General features: G+C 35.9%; 4 protein-coding genes across 6 annotated transcripts in view; 1 reads left to right on the top strand and 3 right to left on the bottom strand.

The window, feature by feature from the left end:
• LOC133529194 (nardilysin-like) overlaps nt 1–5627 on the bottom strand; it is a 35751-nt gene extending 30124 nt beyond the window's left edge. Inside the window, exons 1-2 of the mRNA XM_061866850.1 lie at nt 5346–5627; nt 4927–5131 (exon numbers count right to left, since the gene is read on the bottom strand). Coding sequence (XP_061722834.1) covers nt 4927–5131; nt 5346–5575 — 435 coding nt within the window. The 5' untranslated portion in view covers nt 5576–5627. The remainder of the gene's footprint in view (nt 1–4926; nt 5132–5345) is intronic.
• Nucleotides 5628–6301: 674 nt separating this feature from the next.
• Nucleotides 6302–12559, top strand: LOC133528746 (centromere protein J). The gene is made up of 3 exons (XM_061866197.1): nt 6302–9775; nt 10224–10428; nt 11663–12559. Exons 1-3 carry the CDS (start codon nt 6471–6473, stop codon nt 11792–11794), a joined length of 3642 nt encoding a protein of 1213 aa, XP_061722181.1. The 5' UTR covers nt 6302–6470; the 3' UTR covers nt 11795–12559.
• Nucleotides 12560–12842: 283 nt separating this feature from the next.
• LOC133528747 (large ribosomal subunit protein mL44) lies at nt 12843–16927 on the bottom strand. 3 transcript variants are annotated; one of them, XM_061866198.1, is made up of 6 exons: nt 16736–16927; nt 16370–16648; nt 15881–16047; nt 14658–14784; nt 14242–14415; nt 12843–13255 (listed from the first exon to the last, which is right to left on the bottom strand). In XM_061866198.1, the coding sequence occupies exons 1-6, from the start codon at nt 16803–16805 to the stop codon at nt 13098–13100; spliced, it is 975 nt and encodes a 324-aa protein (XP_061722182.1). In that variant the 5' UTR covers nt 16806–16927; the 3' UTR covers nt 12843–13097. The 3 variants fall into 3 exon arrangements, with proteins under 3 accessions (XP_061722182.1, XP_061722183.1, XP_061722184.1); XM_061866199.1 differs by having other exon boundaries at nt 15887–16047; nt 16736–16925; XM_061866200.1 differs by having other exon boundaries at nt 16764–16909.
• A 1041-nt stretch (nt 16928–17968) lies between these two features.
• On the bottom strand, nt 17969–18890 carry LOC133528748 (DNA-3-methyladenine glycosylase 1-like). The gene has a single exon (XM_061866201.1). It carries the CDS (start codon nt 18579–18581, stop codon nt 17988–17990), a length of 594 nt encoding a protein of 197 aa, XP_061722185.1. The 5' UTR covers nt 18582–18890; the 3' UTR covers nt 17969–17987.
• Between the last annotated feature and the right edge of the window lie 2288 nt (nt 18891–21178).

The raw sequence follows: 21178 nt of genomic DNA, 5'->3' as shown, positions 1-21178 counted from the left end.
ATTATTTATTTGAAGACCGGTCTGGCCTAGTCGGTGGTGACCTTGCTTAAGATGACGATGGTCCTGGGTTCGAATCGCGGTAAGGGCATTTATTTGTGTTATTTGCGCCTGAGTCAAGGATGTTTTCTATGTATTTAAGTATTTGTATATTATATAATTATATCGTTGTCTGAGTACCCTTACCCACAACACAAGCCTTCTTGAACTTACAGTGGGGCATAGCAGTTAATTTGTGTAAGTATGTCCTATAATATTATTTATTTAATATTATATTATATTATCTATAAAGGCCTACAGCTACGATCGAAAATAAAAAAAATACAGTAAAAAACAAACAAAAAATGTTTTTTTCTGAAATTGGCCTAAAATTATATAACATTTTTTCCTTCTTTTGGCCTCAAAAATTTGTGGTTAAAGTAAGAATTAGGTTACTTCGAATAGCACTAAAAACGGCCAAATAAACAGGCGCCTAGCGTACAACATCGGCAATAATAAACGCAACAAAAATCAAACCGGTCACACACTGAAATTTCTTTCTCATTAGCTGGGTCCACACAGAGCGAGCATACGCGTGAGGCAAGACGTGCCTCGGCCGAGGCGGCGCGATGCGTTTTCCTCGCCCGAGCGCGCCGCCTCGGCCTAGGCACGTCTACGCTGGCCGTTTTATGCGTGAGGAAATTGCCTCGAGCGTATGCTCGCTCTGTGTGGACCCGGCTAATACCGTACCTAAAATTTCGTTAGGATTTGTTAAGTTTTGGGGGAGAAAATGTCGAGAGCTAAACCTCGATCTCTGAGATTTTGACGATTTTTCGCATAAGCTGCAGTTGTCCTTATAGCACTAAGCCCCCGTCAGCGTAAAGCGTATAGAAACTTTATGCAGGAATGCATAGTTGCATACCACACTCATTTGCCTAAATATACAATACAAAAGCGAAGACTACGTCTTTGCACTCCAAGTACGCGCTTCCATAGATTAATAGATATATGTTATTATTACTATAATACCGAGCATACTCGTAAAGGGGTAATATTTAAAAAAGAATACGTGGCCGGCATATAAAGGTCCTCAAGGCCCATCATCTAAGTCATCTTGCTATTTACTCACGAGTATACCGACCACTACCACTAGGCTCCATCAAGACCTCTAAACCTAAGCTAACCGGACATATAAGTATACGTTATATACCGATATTCTTGTTAAAATGAGATATTTATTAGTTGCTGACGTTGCTGTATCCTGTAAGTCCTTAGTAAGTATCTACTTTTTTTTTATACTACGTCGGTGGCAAAGAAGCATACGGCCTGCCCGATGGCAAGCAATCTCCGCAGCCTATCTACTATACGTAATACAACTAATATAGTCTACCAAACAACTTTGTCAGTAGAAAAAGGGGCGAATTTCAATTTTTTAATGGGATCGTTATATCTATTTGCGCCTACATTATAAATTTGCCGCTTTTTACTACTGACGGAAATGGCTTGACATTATGAAAGAGTAAGGTTTAAACACGAAATTGGTTTTGAATTTGTGGATTATTGAAGAATTAATTATTCGCCGGAACGGAACATTGCAAAGAGCATCAAGATTGAATTGTTCGCGCAGAATGGAACTTTTCAAAAAGCAAATAAATTACATACTTCATTATCATACATTCAGGTTTTGCCTCCTAGCGTTAGACTACTCAACAAAACATTCCAACTAGTGTGTAACTATAATTTATCAACAACTTGTTTAACATACTTATGCCGGTAAACGGGTTTTAGTGAAAGTATAGGTAAATAAGGAAAATATTTATATTATTGGCATTATAAAATTAACATGCAGCCATAACTAATTGATATCAGGATCAGATTTGGTTAATAGACAAAAAATGTAAGTCCAAATAATATTATGGATCTTATATCGTTACACTTAAGGTTCGTAATCATTTAGGTGCTAAGTTTGGTCAGTGGAGCATTACACAGCATGAAGATGAAAATTAAACAAGAATAACAGTAGGCCCACTTCGTACAAAGGGCGTCTAATCGTAATAATAAAGAAATACCGTTAATCAACGGAACATAAAATAGCATTCTTGTATCTAATTATTTAAATACCTTAGACAAAACAAACAATATAATCAGAATCCGATTCCGACACACCCGCCATGGAATTTAAGCAAAAATATCCAATTTTACGTCACTTTCGTTATGTTACATGAATATGAATATTTCTGGAAATAAGCGAAGTGGTGCTGAAAAATCATTATTTTCACGAACAAAATCGGTGTCTACAGTGTTTGTCTTAATCTGTCATTTTGAATAATGTATGTGTAAGAAAGGGATAAAACATAAATTAACGAATTGAGGTTGTAGTTTTAAATAAGGTGGAAAAAAGTTTCCCTACTTTTTACCCCACATGCGAAGCATAGGAGGGTGGGTAATGTGTTGATTAGAATGATCAGTCTATGTATGAATGTTTCTTTCTTTGTGGCACTCTATGAATCTTACGTCAATCAATTTGTCTTAGTAAAGATTAAACACTATGGCGACAATTAGATGTCATATTGTGAAAAAAAAAACAAAATGCTATGTTATGTTGAGTGGGGTATCGTTTTATAGGGATTTGATAATTATAATCTTTAGGTTTCTTAGACATTTTTAAAATTTTGAATGACCACTATGGACCTAGAACAAGCTAAACTAGTTGGATTTACTATATTTTATAATCCTTGATATAGAAGTTACCAGTCTGTTTTTTAACAATCCAATTCCATACAAACAATCAAAACCTAACAAATGAAGACCTGAATCTAAGTAAAAACAACTCAAAACCTTCTAACTATGAAATAGGGTAGGTATACAATTCAAAAATTTTCGAAATATGAAAATACTCATTTAATTCAATATAAATTTAGATGTTTTGTCAAGTAGAGTAAACCTTCTGTATTTGTTTCTTTTGTGTACAGTCAAAAAAGCGGTCATGCCAGTATGAACTTTGTTGAATAATTGATGTGATCTATTTAATATGAAGGTTGACTTTTTGTTATACAACATTAATTGTAAACATGGTCGTTTGGTCAGGTATGGCTGCACTGTAGGCTGAAATTCGGCTCTTATGACATAGAAACCAAAGTTGATATTTTTAATTTTTTATTTTATTGAAATAGGTTTTGCTCAGCATCGTTATGGTCTTATAGTGAATCCAAAAAAAAATTGAAATAGTAACTTTGGTTATGTTCTATTTTTCATAAAACAATAAACGAATTAAAAATAATAATAATAATAATTCGTGTTATAACCATTTTCGAGGATTATATTGGTTTTTTGTTCCCGTTCCATACGTTTTTATCGAAAAAAAAAAATGACGACTTTTTCAAGCCAAATCCTTTGAAATTCATAGTTTAGCATGCAAAATGTAAATTTCGGTTTTTACCACTTTTCCATAGAAACAAACAACGATGTAAAAAAACGTACCCGTGACGGAAATATAAAGTATGACAAAAAATCACAAATAATTGGTAACAATAACCATCAGCGAGGATATTACTTTTTGATGTTTGATGAATTGATCCATATATTTATTTCGAAAAAAATCATAACTCGACACTCATAAGTTACCTTAACAATGCTGGGTAAAACCTATTTCAATAAAAAAAAAAAAACAATTTTGGTTTGTTCGTCAATTTCAACCACAGTGTGGCGTCAAAAAGCTTCTTATTCTGAATTATTTTAAGTGCATAATCATGATCTTGCTTTAAAAATGGTATCATGTTTTTAAGTATCTCAGAACCTAAAATGCCCTAATTTGTCTAACAAACAACAGCTAACTATAATTCTCGTACAAAAACAGGGTGAATGGGTAGTTCATTGGCTAATTGTTATTTTAGTATAAGGGTCATAAAAACAGAATTATAAGAATCAAGCCCCCATGGCCTAGCAATAAGAGTGTGCGATTTGCTATCCGGAGGACGCGGGTTCAAACCCCAGCTCAAACTAATGATTTTTTTGGGAACTAATGTACAAAACAGTAAGGTGAGGAAATTGGACTAATCCCAATAAGGCCTAGGTTACCCTCTGGGTTGGAAGGTTAGATGGTAGTCACTTTTGTAAAAACTAGTGCCTATGCCAATTCCCGGGATTAGTTGCCAAGCAGACCGCAGGCTCCCATGAGCCATGGCAAATATGCCAAGACAATGTGAGGAAGATGATGATTATAAGAAACGAGCCCATTGTCAAGAGAGTACAGGTTTCTTAAATTTTATATCTATATGGTTGGTAGATAATTTTATACAGGGGCTGGTAAAACCCGACAGATTTTAACCATGCATTCCTGAGGTCATAAGCAAATTTTGGTCAATTTTTTTGCGTTTTCTGCACAAGACACATTATTTCTTTTACATCTTGGCGAAAAAAAATACAGATATAAGTAGTTTTTTAAATTTACAGACTAAAATTTCGAGCTTAATGTTTGTCAATAGGTATGTTTAAACCAAGTCACACAGTGGCAGTGTCATAGCCAAAAAGGCGTTTTTCACTAAGTTATTACAGAAACAAATATTTACAACAATTGTCATTATCTCTAAAACAAGACTGATTTCAGAAAACTTTGTGATTTCAGAAAAATTTCATACACATTTCAGTTTCTAAATGCGGTTAAGAATACACCTTTAAAATCTGTCAGGTTTTACCAACCCACAATGTATATTATTAAAGAAAAGAAAATTGGTAATACTTATACCTATTCCCATAATCCATATTATTACATTATTTGTATCTCCTTTTTTGTAAATTTAAATGTATGTATAAAATTTTAAAAACTACTGTCATAATACTTTTATTGCAGAAGCATGTTTTTGTAAACAATCTTCTTATGAATCAATGGAAGCATAATCAGATTTACATGGATTGATTAAACAAATGAGTGTACGTGATTTACAGACTTACCAGCTTCTCTTCATTGAAGTCATTGTGCCTTTTATTCCCATGTTGGTCGCTGGTTCCGGACCGTTCTGACTGTGTGTCACTCTCCGGACCACTGGTATCATCCGAACTGCTGCTCTCCTCCTCACTGGATGTATCATCCACTACATCAAGCCCAGTTGGATCTGATATGAGTAGAGCTGTTAAACCATTTTCTAACCTAATTGTTCTGAAAAATTATAAAAAACAATGTACTTTTACATCTAAAGAATTATACTTTGCCAATTATTGCCAATTACCTGTTTTTTTACACTTTGCATTTGCATAAATTATGGTAAACAAATTTGATGAACTGTAAAAATATATGATTGAACTTCTTTACATCACATTTCATCAATGTTATTTTTATTACCTATTTAATAAATAAAATAAGAAAAACTTACTTGTAAAGCTTTTTATCAGCTTCAGATTTTATAGGTTCAGGGAGAACCTCAACTTTCTCAGTTCTGAACATGTTTATGGTGGGCTTAGGAGGCTTTTGGACCACTTTCACTTCGGGCTTAAATTTAGGAGCTCTATGGAAGCCACTTCTTTTGGACATGATTACTACGCTGTGTTTTGCTCGTGAATAATCAAATGATTTTTGAATAAAGATGGACAGAAATTTTGACATTTATTGGCTACAGCATGGTTCAATGTTGCAATATTTATAACGCTGATTGGCACATGATAAAATTGAACACATGACAACACAGAATTATAAAAGTGTTAATTTAAGTTGATTAAAGAATATAATTAAAAAAAGATTGTAAAAGTAATCATTTTACTTTGATTGAATAATATGGGAGCTATATAATTAAAACTAAATAATTATTATTGTTAAAACAAGCAGTTGGCAGCTTTGACTAAAAATTTTCCTCACGTTTGCATATTTGGACTTATCTTTGGACACCATCCCTAGATTATCTGTGGCATCCTCATGAAAAGTGGCCAGCGTATCTAGTTTGCGTAATTTCTGTACTTTATAGAATTTCAGTGTGATTTGTTTTTTTAATGTTAATAAAGTTAAGGAGGCGGTTGTCCGTTTCATATAAAAACAGTTAAATGATTTTGAAATATGGGTTCTACATACCTAACTGCGGCATTTAGTCAATCGATTGAATTTGATGTATCTCAGGGTGGTATTCCTGTACAATTTCTTGGTCCAATGTGCATTGCGTCTCACTCACTCATTATGCAAAATGTAGACCAAGGACCATTGGGTGCTAGTACTAATGTAAGACAAAGACAGTACTAACATAAGACAATCGACAGTAGAAAACGATAGCAAATTTAAAAAAGGTCGCCTACTCACGAAAGGATATCATCTCTTAGAATATATTTGATTTCGCGCCTTTTTCTACTGACAAAATTGTTTAACCAGCTCTATACAAACATTTGGTTTTCTGGAAAATTTGAAAATTAAGTTTGGCAACACTGGAAAACTGTGCCTGCTGCTGTCACTGTCATGTCAAAAGTTTCAGTTTGTATTTGTAACGCTTAGTTTTTATCAACTTTTTAGAATTTTTATGGGATTTTTGTTATTAGTGTTTAGCTGTTGTATAAAATGTGCTATTAAAACAACGCTTGCAATGAACCAATCGTATTCTGAGAGCGACGTGTCGCTGTCCCCCACACAAATATTGGAGCGACTACATCTGTTGCGCCAGCTTCAGTTGCTGCAACAAGACAAACTTCTTAAACAACGCCAATTGTATCAAGAGTCGCCGCGGAACTCCAGCATCACGGAGATCGTCAGTCAGTTTAGTGCAAGTACGAGCTTTAACACATTCCGGAGCCTGCTTGGAAGTTCCGAATCTTCAACTGACGCCACCCCGCGACTCCACTCAAGTAAATCGCAATTAAATCAACAGGACTTAGTAGAAGGCGTGGCTGTCCTTAACCTATCCCAAGAGTCGGAATTCATTATTACTTCTCCTGTCTCTAGCAGAAGCAAAGCTTCAAATGCATCTCAAGCACCAACCAAGTCTGGTACAAGAGCAGGGGCTCAGTCTATAGCTGCTAAGAAACAAATATCTCTTGATGATATGCCAGTACTGACTCCTAAGAAAGACTTTGAAGCCTTAATAATCGAAAAACTTAAAAATGAGTTGGATGCACCTAAACCCAAAATCATAGAAAAGGAAAATTTGCCAAGTAAAAGCAAAAAGCCATTTCTCAAGAAAGGGGAAGGTATGTCCCGATTTGGGCTGCATAAAAACAAACCTGTAATACAAAGTACATATGCTTTGCCTTGGAAGCAAGCTTCTAATGCTAAAAATGTACCTGTGAAAGCTAAAGCATCTGAAAATTCTAAAAGGAAAAATGTAGATGTTCAAATTGTAGTTTCTAAGCCAAAACCTGAACCTAAAAAGAAACCTGCTGTTAATGACAAAGTGCTTCAGCCAGAAGAAGTATGTAACAAACAACCCAATATTAAAGTCACTCAAGATTCAAAGCAAGGGAACAGTAAACAATCAACTACTGCAGTTGATTCTAGTAATTGTGAACTGCATGGTCCAAAACCACTCTCACCACCAAAACAAAGAGAAATAATAATACAACTACCTAAAGGAAAACATCCTTTACTGTCAAATAAGGGTAAAACCTGGGCGGCAGTCCTGACAAAGGAACAGGATGATTTGCTTCGGCAACTCAAGCAAAGTGACTATTATAAAAATTTTACTTCTCCTGCCAAAAGCATTCTCTCAGATATCAGCTGTGATGAAACACTTATGAAACTGAGACAGGAGAGGGAAATGGCAGAGCAAAATATGTTTGAATTGCTTGAAAACAAAGTAGATCATGAAAGCTTCAACTTGAACAATTCATTTATGAATAGATTTTTACAAGGTAGTAATTTAGAATGTTCAGGAGAAAGTACTCCTGTGATTATGCAGAGATGTCTAGCCAGCAATCCTAAACTGATGACCTTATGCCCTGATGTACACCAGACTAGAAATGTGAACAGTCAGAGTGATATTGACTGCAACAGTGAATACACAGAGTATTGCAGTGAAGCATGCTCTTCTGCATGCAGCTGTTCTTGTAATAACACTATAGAAGAATCCAACAACCTCCATGATATCTCTAAAAGTAATAAAAAGCAGATTGTCCAACATAATAAAACAAACAAAACAACAAAAGAGGTTGATAAACAAGCAGAAGTCAAACAATGTCATAATGACAAAGAAATTGACAGCATGAAAGAAAACATGGCAGAAATGAATGCTAAATTAGTTGCTACAAGTGAACTGCTAAAAGATAGACTCCGTGAATTAGAGGATGAAATTGAAACATTTAGAAAAGAAAATGCAAACTTGACTAAAATGAGAGAAGATATTGATATGGAGAAGCAAAAATTTTATGAAGAAAAATCTACCTTTGAACAGAAGTTCAATGAGGAGAAAATTCTATCAGAATATTATTTAGCTGAGGAAAAAGAGAAATTGACAAAGCAAAAACAAATCTATGAAAGACAAGTGAGGGAGATGAGAGGTCGCCTCAATAAAAAAGATAAAGATGAAGTTGCTACCCTGAAGAAAGAAATAAATGACCTGAAGGAAGAAATGAGACTTAAAGATGCTAAATACACCACTGTTGCGGCAAGGCTTCGCAATCAATTGAAAATGATAGAAAGAGAGAAAAAAGATTTGCAGGAAGAAGTAGAAAAGTTGAAAAAGGAGAATCGCAGGATCCAACACAGCAATGACATTACCAGGCGAATGACTAAAATTAAATATTTGGAACAAATCAACAAGAAGTTGTGCAATGCAAAGAGTGCTCAGAGGCAAGTAGTGCCTGACGATGATATAAAATATAAAACATTTGAAATAGAGAGGAAAAGTAGAAGTAGGGTGCAGCCCGCAGCAAAGAACCCACTTAGAGCCAGAGCTAAGAGTGTGCCCAATCTTAATGTAACTTCTCGATATGCAAAGTATTTTAGCCAGAGGGATGTAGTGAGTCCAACTGAAAGAAATCAAACTTTAAATATAGAAAGATATCACTCTGATTACGTTGATGATGGGCGCTATGATCATGAAAGTGAAAGTTTAGAAGATGCAGAATCTGCTAGTGGGAGAGATGCAACAGATAATGAAGATGACAATAGTTTAGAGAAAATTTACATGCAAAGATTTCAAGAACATTCAAAAGATGTTGAACCAGTTGACAAACAAAGATCTATCTGTTCAAGTTCCAACCACAGTTTTGAAAAAACTAATCTAAACCAAAAAACAGATGACTTTTTTATTCATAGATCTAATTCAGCTTCAATAAGAGAATCCAAGTCTCCAAAGCAGATATCACCTTGCAATCACCCAAGTGGATCCAGTTCTAATAGATCCAAGTCACCAGTGTCTATATTAAGTCACAGGTCAACTGGCAAATCACCAGTTACTGTAATTAACCATGAACCTGATTACTTACCAAGTACCAGCAGATCTAATCACTCTCACGGCAGATCTACGTCACCTATATCTTCTGTAAGCAACCACACATATAGCTGTAGCAGCCAAAGAATACCCACTGTCATAAACCGAGAATATTTAGACAACAGATCATTCCCTGCGCCACCTCTAAGCAAAAGCAGTATCACAAAAACAGAACTTACCCCTACTGAAATAAGGAAGTCAGATGGTTCCAAAGAACTTAGATTTCCAAACGGTAATGTGAAGTATTTGTCGGCAGACGGCAAATACAGCAAGTTTGTGTACTACAATGGGGATGTGAAAGAAAACTTTTACAATGAAGGGAGGATAAAGTATTATTATGCTGAAACAAAGACCCTTCATACAACTCATCCTGATGGATTGGAAGTTTTGGAGTTTCCTGAGTAAGATTCTTTAATTTATTGATTGGCTTTAATATTTTATTTTTTTACTATCAGAAGATAAAATATCATTTAAATAACTTTCACACTTTAAATACGTACTGTATATGCTTAATTGAGTTATTCTAGTTTATTTATACCTTGTTCAATTTGTCTAATGCCTTGATGCCGTATCGAGTACAGTGGCGACCGAGTGCCTTTGGCCGAGAAAAGGCTCACAAAGGGTGTCTGCTCACCGATCAGCGGGTACAGATGGGAATACACCTCACAAAGTACACGCGAACTGGGTATTCTCGCCACTGTACTCTGTACGTGTGATCAAGGCATAACAGTGTCATATTATTCTAAGCAGTCCTGACAACTCAGTTTGACTCATTTCATCATATCAAAATGTTACTTTTTTTTTCAAATTTACTGACAAGGAAATTTTACTAAAATGTATGTATTTCAGTGGCCAAGTAGAGAAACGTTACAAAGACGGCTCGTCCGAGATCCGTCTGCCGAACGGCACCGTCCGCTACTTCGACCCCAAGAACCCGCACGTCCGCGAGGAGTGGCGCTTCCCCGACGGCGCCACGCTCACCGCCTCGGCGTCGGGCGAGCGCCGCGTGCTCTTCCCCAACGGCCAGGTGGAGGTGCATACTAAGGACCATAAGGTGACTAAACATAACTTAAGTCTGGCAAGCCAACATTGTCAGTAGGAAAAATCGCGAAATTTAAAATTGTATTCATCAGGCAGGTCCACACAGCGAGCAGACGCGCGAAGCAATCTCCTCGCGCACAAACCGGCCAGTGTAGAAGTGCATCGGCCGATGTCGCGGTGCGCGCGTTTTCCTCGCCTGAGTGCGCCGCCTCGGTCGAGGCACGTCTACACTGGCCGTTTGAGCGCAAGGAAAGAGCGAAAAAAAAAAAGAAAAAGAGCGCGTATGCTCGCTCTGTGTGGACGCGGCTAAGCACCTCCGAGCCTACATTTTTGAAATTTGCTGCCTTTTTCTACTGACAAATTTAGCTTGCCAAATTATTGTACATATGAATTTCTATTTCAACTACATTTCTCCGCATCCGGCTTCCGTAGACTCTGGAATGATAATAATTTAAAATAGTTATTTACGATACAAATGCGAAAAATAGGAAATTCGTAACGAGTTGTGATAAATTAAAACACGACCAAAAGGAGTGTTTTAAATCGACACGAGTTGTGAATTACCTATTCGCACATGTATCGTACAACGTTTTACAGTACATATGACCCTTTAAATTTTCAACATAGTTACATAATGTGCTAATTTACTCACTAGTGCGGAAAAGTAGCACCATACGTACTGTTAACAATTTTTCAGTACATATGGTGCTACTTTCCTGCACGCGTGCGGGAATGGTCACTTTCCGTGCATATGTCGAAACTTTAAAAAGCCATGTGTACTGTATGTGTAATTGTGTATGTAGTTACATAATGTGCTAATTTACGCACTAGTGCGGAAAAGTAGCACCATATGTACTGTAAACAATTTTTCAGTACTAATGGTGCTACTTTCCTGCACGCGTGCGGGAATGGTCACTTTCCGTGCATATGTCGAAACTTTAAAGAGCCATATGTACTGTAAACGTTGTACGATACACGTGCGAATAGGTAATTCGCGACTCGTGTCGATTTAAAACACTGCTTTCGGTCGTGTTTTAATTTATCACCACTCGTTGCGAATTTCCTATTTTCTGCACTTCTATCGTAATAGTACATTACGATACAAGTGATAGCATTATGATCTCAGTCGGCAGTTAGTTTTGCGACAAGTATAATGAAGTTGATTTTGATATCACTGGCAGTCATTTCATTGACAAATATAAGAGGTATAGGAGGAAAAATGTATCATTTTTTAACGTTTGTTACAGCGCCGCGAGTTCCCCGATGGCACGGTGAAGCTGGTGTACAACGACGGCACAGCAGAAACGCGCTATGCATCAGGCCGGGTTCGCATCAAAGACAAACACGGGAATCTCATCATGGACTCTGTGCCGAGCTGATTAGGACTTTAGATAGGCATAATAAAGTGCAAGATTGCGCGTCATGAACGAGACTCAACCAGATTGTGGACTCTGTGCCGCTGATTACGACTTTTAGTACACAGAATAAGGTGTAATTTGGTTGAGGTGCGTTACACCGGGCGAGTCTGTATCAAGAACAAACATGGCGACCTTATTATGGAATCTGTGCCAAGCTGATGAGGACTTCCTGTAAACGCAATAAGGTGCCATTTGGCTAAAATTCGCTGCGCGTTTAGGCGTGACCGAAACAAGGATGACCGCGGCAATCTCAACATGGACAATGCCGAGCTGATTAAAACTTTCGGCAGAAGCAATAAGGTAACTATTGGCAAAAACGCGCTGGACGCTAGACGTCTCCGCGTCAAGGGTGAACACTGCATCCACACCTCGCCATAACCGTTAACTAAGTGCTAAGCTGATTGCAACCTTTGGTAGACGAAATAAGGTGCAACTTGTTGATGACATGAAGTGATAAGTTTACATTTACAATATTCTTCAAACCCATTAGGCCAAAGCGCAATTTGCCTCGTGGTAGTAAACTTGTCTACAGTAAAAGTAATTTGAAATAGATTAGTCTCATTTCTTTAATATGTTATTTAGGTAATGACACCAAATTATTGAAAATCTGGTTGAATGAGAGCTGATGCAATAATTGATTATAACAAGCCACCCGCCCTGGCTTCGCACGGGTTACACAAAACCTTACAAATTATACACCTAAACCTTCCTCAACAATCACTTTACTGATAGGTGAAAACCGCATGAAAATCCGTTCAGTAGTTTTTGAGTTTACGTTACACTAGCATTCAATAATTGCATTATTTTAACGACCAATAATTTGAATTTGTATATTTGATAATTTAATTCCAATTTGATTTGTATAGAACGCTGGCGTATTAAATATTTACTTGACTTCTTATTCAATAAAAATGTTATTTTTTGACAGATAAAATGTGCCAATGTATGTTTTGTAAATTTGAATATGTATAATGTTTTATACCTAAGCCAAGATGTTTAATTAAAAAACTTGTTTATATATGTCTAATTTTATTTATATAAACAATCAACACTACAATCCTAATTACGGTTGTCTTCAAAATACCACTTTCAAAATTACGAATTCTCAATACTATAACCAGGCTGCCTACTGTATATAAATATTGTATCCTCACCTATAGTCTCAGGCCACAGATAGTGGGGTTTCTAAAAACCACAGCCTAACGAATTAGAATAGCGGTATTTTAAAAACAAGCACATAATTCTTCACCCTTAGAGTTGTATTTCAACTAGCAGCAATCTGGTATCTGGTCTCCGAGGTGGGTTTGGGTATGCCCTGGAGCTGGAAGTTGATGGGCTTCATGTGGTCTTCGGTGCCGAAGACCTTCTTGAGAGCTTCGCGCGCTGCCATCTCTTTGGCCGTGGATATGTTTTCGCCGAAACCTGTGAAGGTATTTTGATGAGTTATTTTTTGTCTGTTGGTTGGCACATAAGAATAAATATGAATCAGTCCTTTGGACGCTAGGAACCTTTAACCTTTTTGAAGCCAATTACAGGTATATCCGCAAAGTCCAACGTCGAAGACAGTTTAATCCGTCACAGACCACAGAGCAACACAGACCTAGTCCATATGCGTAAAGTTCAATTTCTGTGACGTGGCGTCCGAGTGAGAGCTTGTGCTTTACACGGCGTCGAAAAGGTTAAAAGTTATAGCATTATAAGTTACAACGATTATTGCATAATTATGCTATAAAATCAAGTAATCTTTGTACTTTCTTTTTCGTTGTTAATATGTACCAATGATATCGGTGTGTGCGTGATAATTTTGGATATAACAGGACGGGCAAAAAAGACAAGTACCTAATAAAGCAGGAGGAAGGATTTTCACCATTTATCACTTATAAGGGTGAACGTAAATCATTTATTTATGGAATCGTAACTCCACTCAACAGATAAATATATTAGTATTTTATACAAACGACAATTTGCTGAGTTGCCTTAGTAAGGTACGAGATTGAAAAGCTAAAAAAAAAGCTGAAAGTATTGTATACAATACTTTTTCTACGAGTCATTGAAAATAATACTTCGTTTACTATAAAACCTAAATAATTAATGAAAATTGGTAAGTAACTCAGTAGACAAAAATGTTGTATAAAAGATATAAACGCGCGACTATATAGTCCCGCCCCGCGCCCTTTTTATGGGAGTGCGGCAGCACGTCATTGGTAATTTTTTTTTTTTATAGTTAACTAAAGCGTATTGAAATGAATATTATAGTTGAGTTGGAAGCCCTTACATGAAAAGTACGCAATTATAGTTTGGTATGAGAAATCTTAATTCAACCATGTAATCGATGAGTAGAAAAAAAAACTATTAAGTCAAACATGTTATATCAGACATATACCTATATGGTTGAAATTGGCATTTACCTGCTGAAATCATCCTCTTGTCAACATAAAGGCCAACTCTATAGCAGGCCAGCAGCGTGTTCTTTCCGACCTCGCCGATCAGCCGGGGTTCCACTTCAGCCCCCTGGTTTTTCAGCAGACCAGTCAGCATGGCCCAGGGGTCCTCTATGTGCCAGTACTCGTTCACATCTTGACCTAGAAACAAGGAATTATTTATTGGATAGTGATTTATTTTTTATTATAGTCAAATTAGCTACTCTTTATGGAACGTAAAAACGATTATTACAATGAAGTTTTCAGTTTCATGATGATGAAGTCCCTGACGAAGTGTTTGAACTTTCTCCTCCCTGCAAGACTGGAGTAGCGCACCCACTATTGCTTTGCGTGCTGTGGCTGTGAGAAGACTTATAGTAGTAGTAGTACTGTCTTAAGCTGACCTTGCAGCTGCGTGATGATAAAGTCCCTGACAAAGTGTGCGGCTCTCTCCTCCCCGCAAGACTGCAGTAGCGCACCGACTATTGCTTTGAATGCTGTGGCTAATGTGTAGTTGTCCACTGGATATTCCTGCAATGTATTATTTATTCTTTATTTTTTTCAGTTGTTGGAAATTTGGTTTTATTCCAAGTAATCAAATTTACCACTGCAAGGGTTAACTGCAGCTACTTAAATCTATATTTAATGTTTATTTTTGCAGGTACAAATAGATTCACATCTCTTCGGTATGTGTATATGTATTGATACCCACAGTTAAGTGCTATATTTTGATTAAACCCTTATCTCCATAAAATAACATTCCGTTTTTATTAACTTGAGTGATAAATTCATTACTTGGAGTGTCATTTATTGGTTTAAAACTATATATGACACAAACACATAAGAACTTAAAATATTGAGGTTACAAGGCACATAAATATAGGTATATCAATCAAGCACCAATCTTTCACTCACAATTCCTTCCAATAGGACGCGCACATACAAGAAATCCTTTACTGTCCATGCCGTTAAGTTATGGAACGAGATTCCGGTGTCCGTGAGGCAATCCCAATCTGTAGCATCACTCAAGGAGAAGCTTAAAAAATTGTGGCTTTCCGATACTTTGGTTAAGACTTCCTAGTTCCATCAAGTACTTCTACGTTTTTTTAATTTCCTTTACTTTTCTGGTTCGAATTCATTTCTATTTATATTATATATTGAATATTTATTTATTTATATTTATATATATATGTATGCATTATTATATGGTTATTTTTCTATGTATGTATATTTGTATCAATGTGTATTCAAAATGTGCATTTCATTAATTTCAGTGATTGTACACTTTTTTTGTGTTTGACATTCATTAACCGTTACTTCTGTTTTACTCATTTCCTCAAAGGTTAACTGGAAGAGATCCCATAGAGGGATAAGCTCGCCTTGGTTGTATTTAATTTACTCTGTAACTGTCTTTTCCGTGTTTTTATTTCTATGTACAATAAAGTATATACATACATACATACATACATATATCTGTTTCATGGACACAACTTATATCCCAAACAACTTAAACATTTCAATATACATAAGAGATGTAGATGTAGTGTAGGGACACCCAGCCAGAAACAGGCAGTAGATGCAAACATTTCAATATAACCATAAGCATTGTTTTATTAAATGACTTTACACTGACAGCAGCAAGTATGATGTCCTTGGTGCCCAGATGAAGAGAGACTTTGGCTAGAGTATCTTCACTGGTCAGATGCTGTCTCACTCCCGCAACCCCCTCCAAGGGGAACTTGGGCAGAGCGGCTTCTAAGTATAACTGAAGGTACTGTTTAATGAATTTTTCACCTGTAAGGTAATACACCAATCAGCAATTTCCAGAATTCCCAATTTAACGGTAAATTTTTATTCAAAACTGCAAATTCACAACTAAAATAATAATTTTACCAATACTTCTCAAACTCAAGTGCTTTAGACACCTTACTTAATTAAGTAACTGACAATAGGGACACAACAATACTTATAGCTGTGTCCAATATGTATGAAACATTGATCTTCCTTGTTATACCATGATACATCTACAAACCATTGCCTGTGAATCGATAATCTGCTTAATATTTGTCACCGATTGGTGAAAAATTCGTAAAAACATTAAATAGGGGAAATTTACCTTCTTCAGACAATTTTCTATTGTCCTTCATTTCCAATTTGAATTCCATTTCTTTTTGTTTCATTTCTTCTTTGATAACATAAGATCTGTCAGTGAAAGCCTGGAGTAATAGATCCGAATCGAAGTCTTCATTTAATCGCTTCCCAAACGCGTATAATTCAGCTTCTAAATTCCACTCAAGGAAAGTATTTCTGGGGTTAGTTATCTTACCGCCCTGCTTCTTCTCTCTTCGCTTAAGCTCCATCAAAGTAGGAGCAACCCATCGGTGAATTTTTTGAGCTAGAAATGTGAAGTTTAATATATAAAAAGAATAATATCAAATTCAGTTTTAAATAGTGTTTTGGTATGTTATGTGTGCAATATTACCTTGTTGTGCTACGGGGTATAATCTTACCGTTCTAGACAAAAATGGTAAGCAAAGCTTAACAAGAGCCATTTTTACACAATTTAAATACGATACAATGTATTCTCAATTGTTAAAACATTTTTATTAGTTTTATTACCACTAATATACCACTAACCACTAATCTGACAGTTAAAATTTTTTTGGTTAGGTTACAGATAACATAACAAAGAGGCTATAGAATTATTATTCTCATTTCTTATCTCATTCAATAAAGTCTACCAACAACATTTTACTTCCCATAAAACCTAGTACTCACGATAGTCACGATTCTTTTTGCAGTCCTGAGACTCCTGAGTTAGCAGAGCTAGAGCAGGAGTTTGGTAATACCTCTTTCTTATTCTAGTAAAAATCTACCTGCTACTATGGTCTTCCAGGACTGCATACACCGTGTTTATTTAAACCTACCTCTATTGTGGCCAAAAAGTCTGAGCCTTGACCAAATAGCTCGTGCCGTTCCTAATACACATGTACAACTATACTATAGGAATATAATATAAGCATTGGGCTATACGTAGTATCTTCTTACTATATAGATTGTGATTGGGCTTTAACTAAAGAATAAAGTATGCTATAACTACCTAGTTTGTTATTTTTGAGGAACAAACTTGGAAATAGAACAAGTGATTCCATCTCTGCAAGACATATAATCAAAGAGAGAATTATATGACTTCTATTTTAGTGAGGTGGATGGGAATACTTCATCAACATTTTCAAATTAATCTGCATAAATTCCATTGAATTTTTAGATAAATGATGTTTGGAAAACTCTTCACACACCTTACTTATTTCAATAACTAAAAACATGAAAAAAATAAAATAAAACAAACATAGAATTGATAGAATAATGGACAAAGCAAACATAGAATTGTTAATGTATAACTGTGTCTGTGTCCCTCATGTTCCTGTCGTCAGGTCAGTACCTGAATTAAGTATGGTGTGTGAAGAGAAGACAGCAAAAGTTTGTGTAGTGATCTTTACTTTATAAAAAATCAGTAGTCTCTTAATTTTTTGACCAGAGGGACATGGCCAAACCTAAATTGGTGTGGGATAAAACTTGTATTTCATGGCTGCTCATGTTATTATGAACTTTTTAAGCTTTCTAAGAAGCCAAGCTTTTAGCTCTTCCAGTTCCTTCTTGCAGACAGGATGGCAGCTGTAGATTAGAGGTTTGAGACCCTTGCTTAAATGAAATATTTTTTTTTTAATTATGATTTATTTTTTAATGCGGCTAACACAATTTAATATATGATCATCTACAAGTCCACAAGCTTGCATAAATGCATAACAAATGGTTGACCCAATAAACTTGAAGCCTTTAGCTTTCAAAGCTTTGGACATGGCTTTTGAATGTGCAGTCTCAGTCGGAATTTCTTTGTGAGTACTCCAGTTATTTATTATTGGTTTATGGTTTACAAAACTCCAAATAAATTCTTTAAAGTTATCACCTTCCGCTTTCATTTTCAAGAAGCATTTTGCATTGTTTATAACAGATTCTAGCTTCCCCTTATGTCTAATAATTCCAGGGTCCTTCAAATATGTTTCAACATCACTTGCCCCTAACTTTGCAATTTTATGTGGATTAAAATTATAAAACAGTATACGGTAGTGATCACGTTTTTTTAAAACTGTTATCCAAGAAAGTCCTGCCTGTTGTCCTTCTAAGCACAGCATTTCAAAGAGTTTTAATTCATCATATTGTGGTTTCCCCCATTCTTCGTCGTGGTAAGCGATGTAAATTGGATCTTGATTTAACCAGCCACATCGAATGACCTCTGCACCTGTCTCTGTAGACTTTGTTTCTATCATTATGTTACTGGTAAAGTTAATAAATCGAAAGTTCCAAGTAGGTAATAATCGTCCCTTCCATTCATTTATCGTGTCTCAATGGTCTCGTTACTAAATACGATATTCCAACCTTAAAACAATGTTATTACCTATTTTAATACTCATTATTACAAATAATAAATTTTATTCACGATTAATAAAATAAGGTAAATATGCTTTTAAAATAATAAAGTGCCTGACAGTGACAGAACAGAGGGCCTACCGCGTACCACGTTCGACGTGTTGCCTCTCTGCCGCACTTGGAAATTTGTACATAAGTGTGACATGAGGCAACCCGTCGAACGTGGTTCGCGGTAGGCCCTCAGATGTCATGATGTCATTTATGAGCCAATTCATATAACGGGCCCGATGTCGTTTTCCGTTTCACGAATAGCCAGAACATCTTTAACAATTTTTGACACGAAAATAGTTATTTGTTTTAAAAGGAGGCAAAGTTGTTGTTTAACCGCTCGTGCTAATATTCATACCCGAGTAAGCGAAAGTTCCCAAAATTGAACCACGAACGTAGCGAGTGGTTCGAGCAGTGGAATCTTGAGCGTTGCGAGGGTCACACAAAATTGGGCTCCGAGTGAAACACAACATTTTTCACCACACCAACCCGAGGAAAATAACTAACTGAAATACCAAAAAAATCAAACCTAAATGAATGTCATACAAAATGTATAATTTAAAACAAAATCATCATTTGAATGTCAATAGGGTTATTTCCATCTACAAATCTTAGGGCAGAATTGTATCCCAATAAATTCTTTTGGATTATAAGAACATGTTAAACTACTTTTAGAGAACGTGTAATTACCATATTTTTGTAAATATTGAATTTAAAATACCTTTTGGCACCCGTCACCTGACCAAACTAGAAACGTCTTTGAAGATTCTGATGACGTCACAACTCTCTGATTGACACTGTTGACATTTAGGCGATAAACAACAAATAACAAATGTCAGTTGACAGCTCGTATCTTCTACGTGTGTATGTAGTTATGTGTCAAACCGTAAACGGTGACGACACACAATTTTCAAAGAGCGTTTTGGGCGCGAAAGCATCCATCAAAATATATTTTGTTAATTTAACATATTTAAAGCCGTTTTTAGTATAAAAGTTGAATTTTAGGGCAACTTTTAGTTAATATGGAACGTAATAAAAGCGTTTCAAAAAATTGGAAACCACCCTATTCTACCATCTAACATGAGGAAACAACTCAAAATTTGCATCTGATTACTTTGCCCCACATGTGGATAAAATGCTACTTTCTCATTCGTTTTTGAACAATCAAAAGGACTTTTACCAGTTGCTGCAGTGAAAAATACTTTTCTGCAATAATTGAGTTATTTTATTATAAGTATCATAAAGTATTCATTATCCATTAGCATTTCTATGATGTTAATTTTTTGTGAAGATATCGAAGCTTCAATTAATTGCCCACCACCAAAATGGCTACGGCTTGAGTAAGTATTAAATTTTGTACTGAGAACAGACAACGGGGGGCCTACTGCGAAAACCGAAAATCGCATATTGCGGGGATCTTCTCTTTTACTCTTACTAAGACGTAATTAGAGTGACAGAGAAAAATGCCCGTAATTGACGAAATTCGATTTTCGGGGTTAAAGCACAGTGTCAAACCGAGAGTTGTGACGTCATCAGAATCTTCAATATCGTTTCGACTGGGTCACGTGACGTGTGTTAACAGAAGATATTTTATATGTTTTATAAATTCAATATTTACAAAAATATGCTTATTAGAGGTCCTTAAGGTAATTTAACACGTTCTTATAATCCATAAGAATTTATTGGGATACAATTCTGCCCTAAGATTTGTAGATGGAAACAACCCTGTTCTGCGCTATAGAATATAAAAAATAAATAACTTTTTTGATCTTTTTTAGAATTTTGATTGAATTTTGGGATGACACCGAGAATTTCCGCACGGGGTGCCACCCATGCATACTACGCCACTGACACTTAACCATATCAAAATTTACGGTGGAGAATAAAAAAAATAGACTGTGACAAGGACAAACAATAATAGAGCTTTCTCTGCTACTCGTACTGAAAGATACATAAGACTATCCCGTTCGGTCATTTGCCCCTACCACTCATGCCTAATCCATACTTAAGTGCCAGTTACATTCACACAAATTTTTTGTTTAAAATGGTCCATATGCAAAAATATCAAATATTAAACATTTTTGCCAATTAGAGACAAAGTATTTTTAAAATTTCAAATAATGTTAACGATGTGCTGATACATATTTGGTGAAACGGAATGTGGATGTAATTCTTGGGCGCAGAGTGAGGGCCGGCCAGCATTTTGTGTAGTTACAGTTACCTACCTATGTTAGCAAACAGATTTGATTGCCTGTATCAGAATAACTGCTGTTTGATAGTTGATACACGCCCGCTAGGGGTCACAAAACCGGTTTCACCGAAACCGAAAAAACCGGAAAAACCGGGTTTTTCGTCGATTGAAAAAACCGGCTTTCAAATTTGAAAAAACCGGTTTTTCGAGTTTTTCGGTTTTACACTTAAATACTTGATAGTTGTAAGTATTATTTTG

The sequence above is a fragment of the Cydia pomonella genome, chromosome 20 (assembly GCF_033807575.1).
Source record: "Cydia pomonella isolate Wapato2018A chromosome 20, ilCydPomo1, whole genome shotgun sequence".
Classification (NCBI taxonomy): Eukaryota; Metazoa; Arthropoda; class Insecta; order Lepidoptera; family Tortricidae; genus Cydia; species Cydia pomonella.
This window is presented reverse-complemented; position numbering and strand designations above follow the sequence as displayed.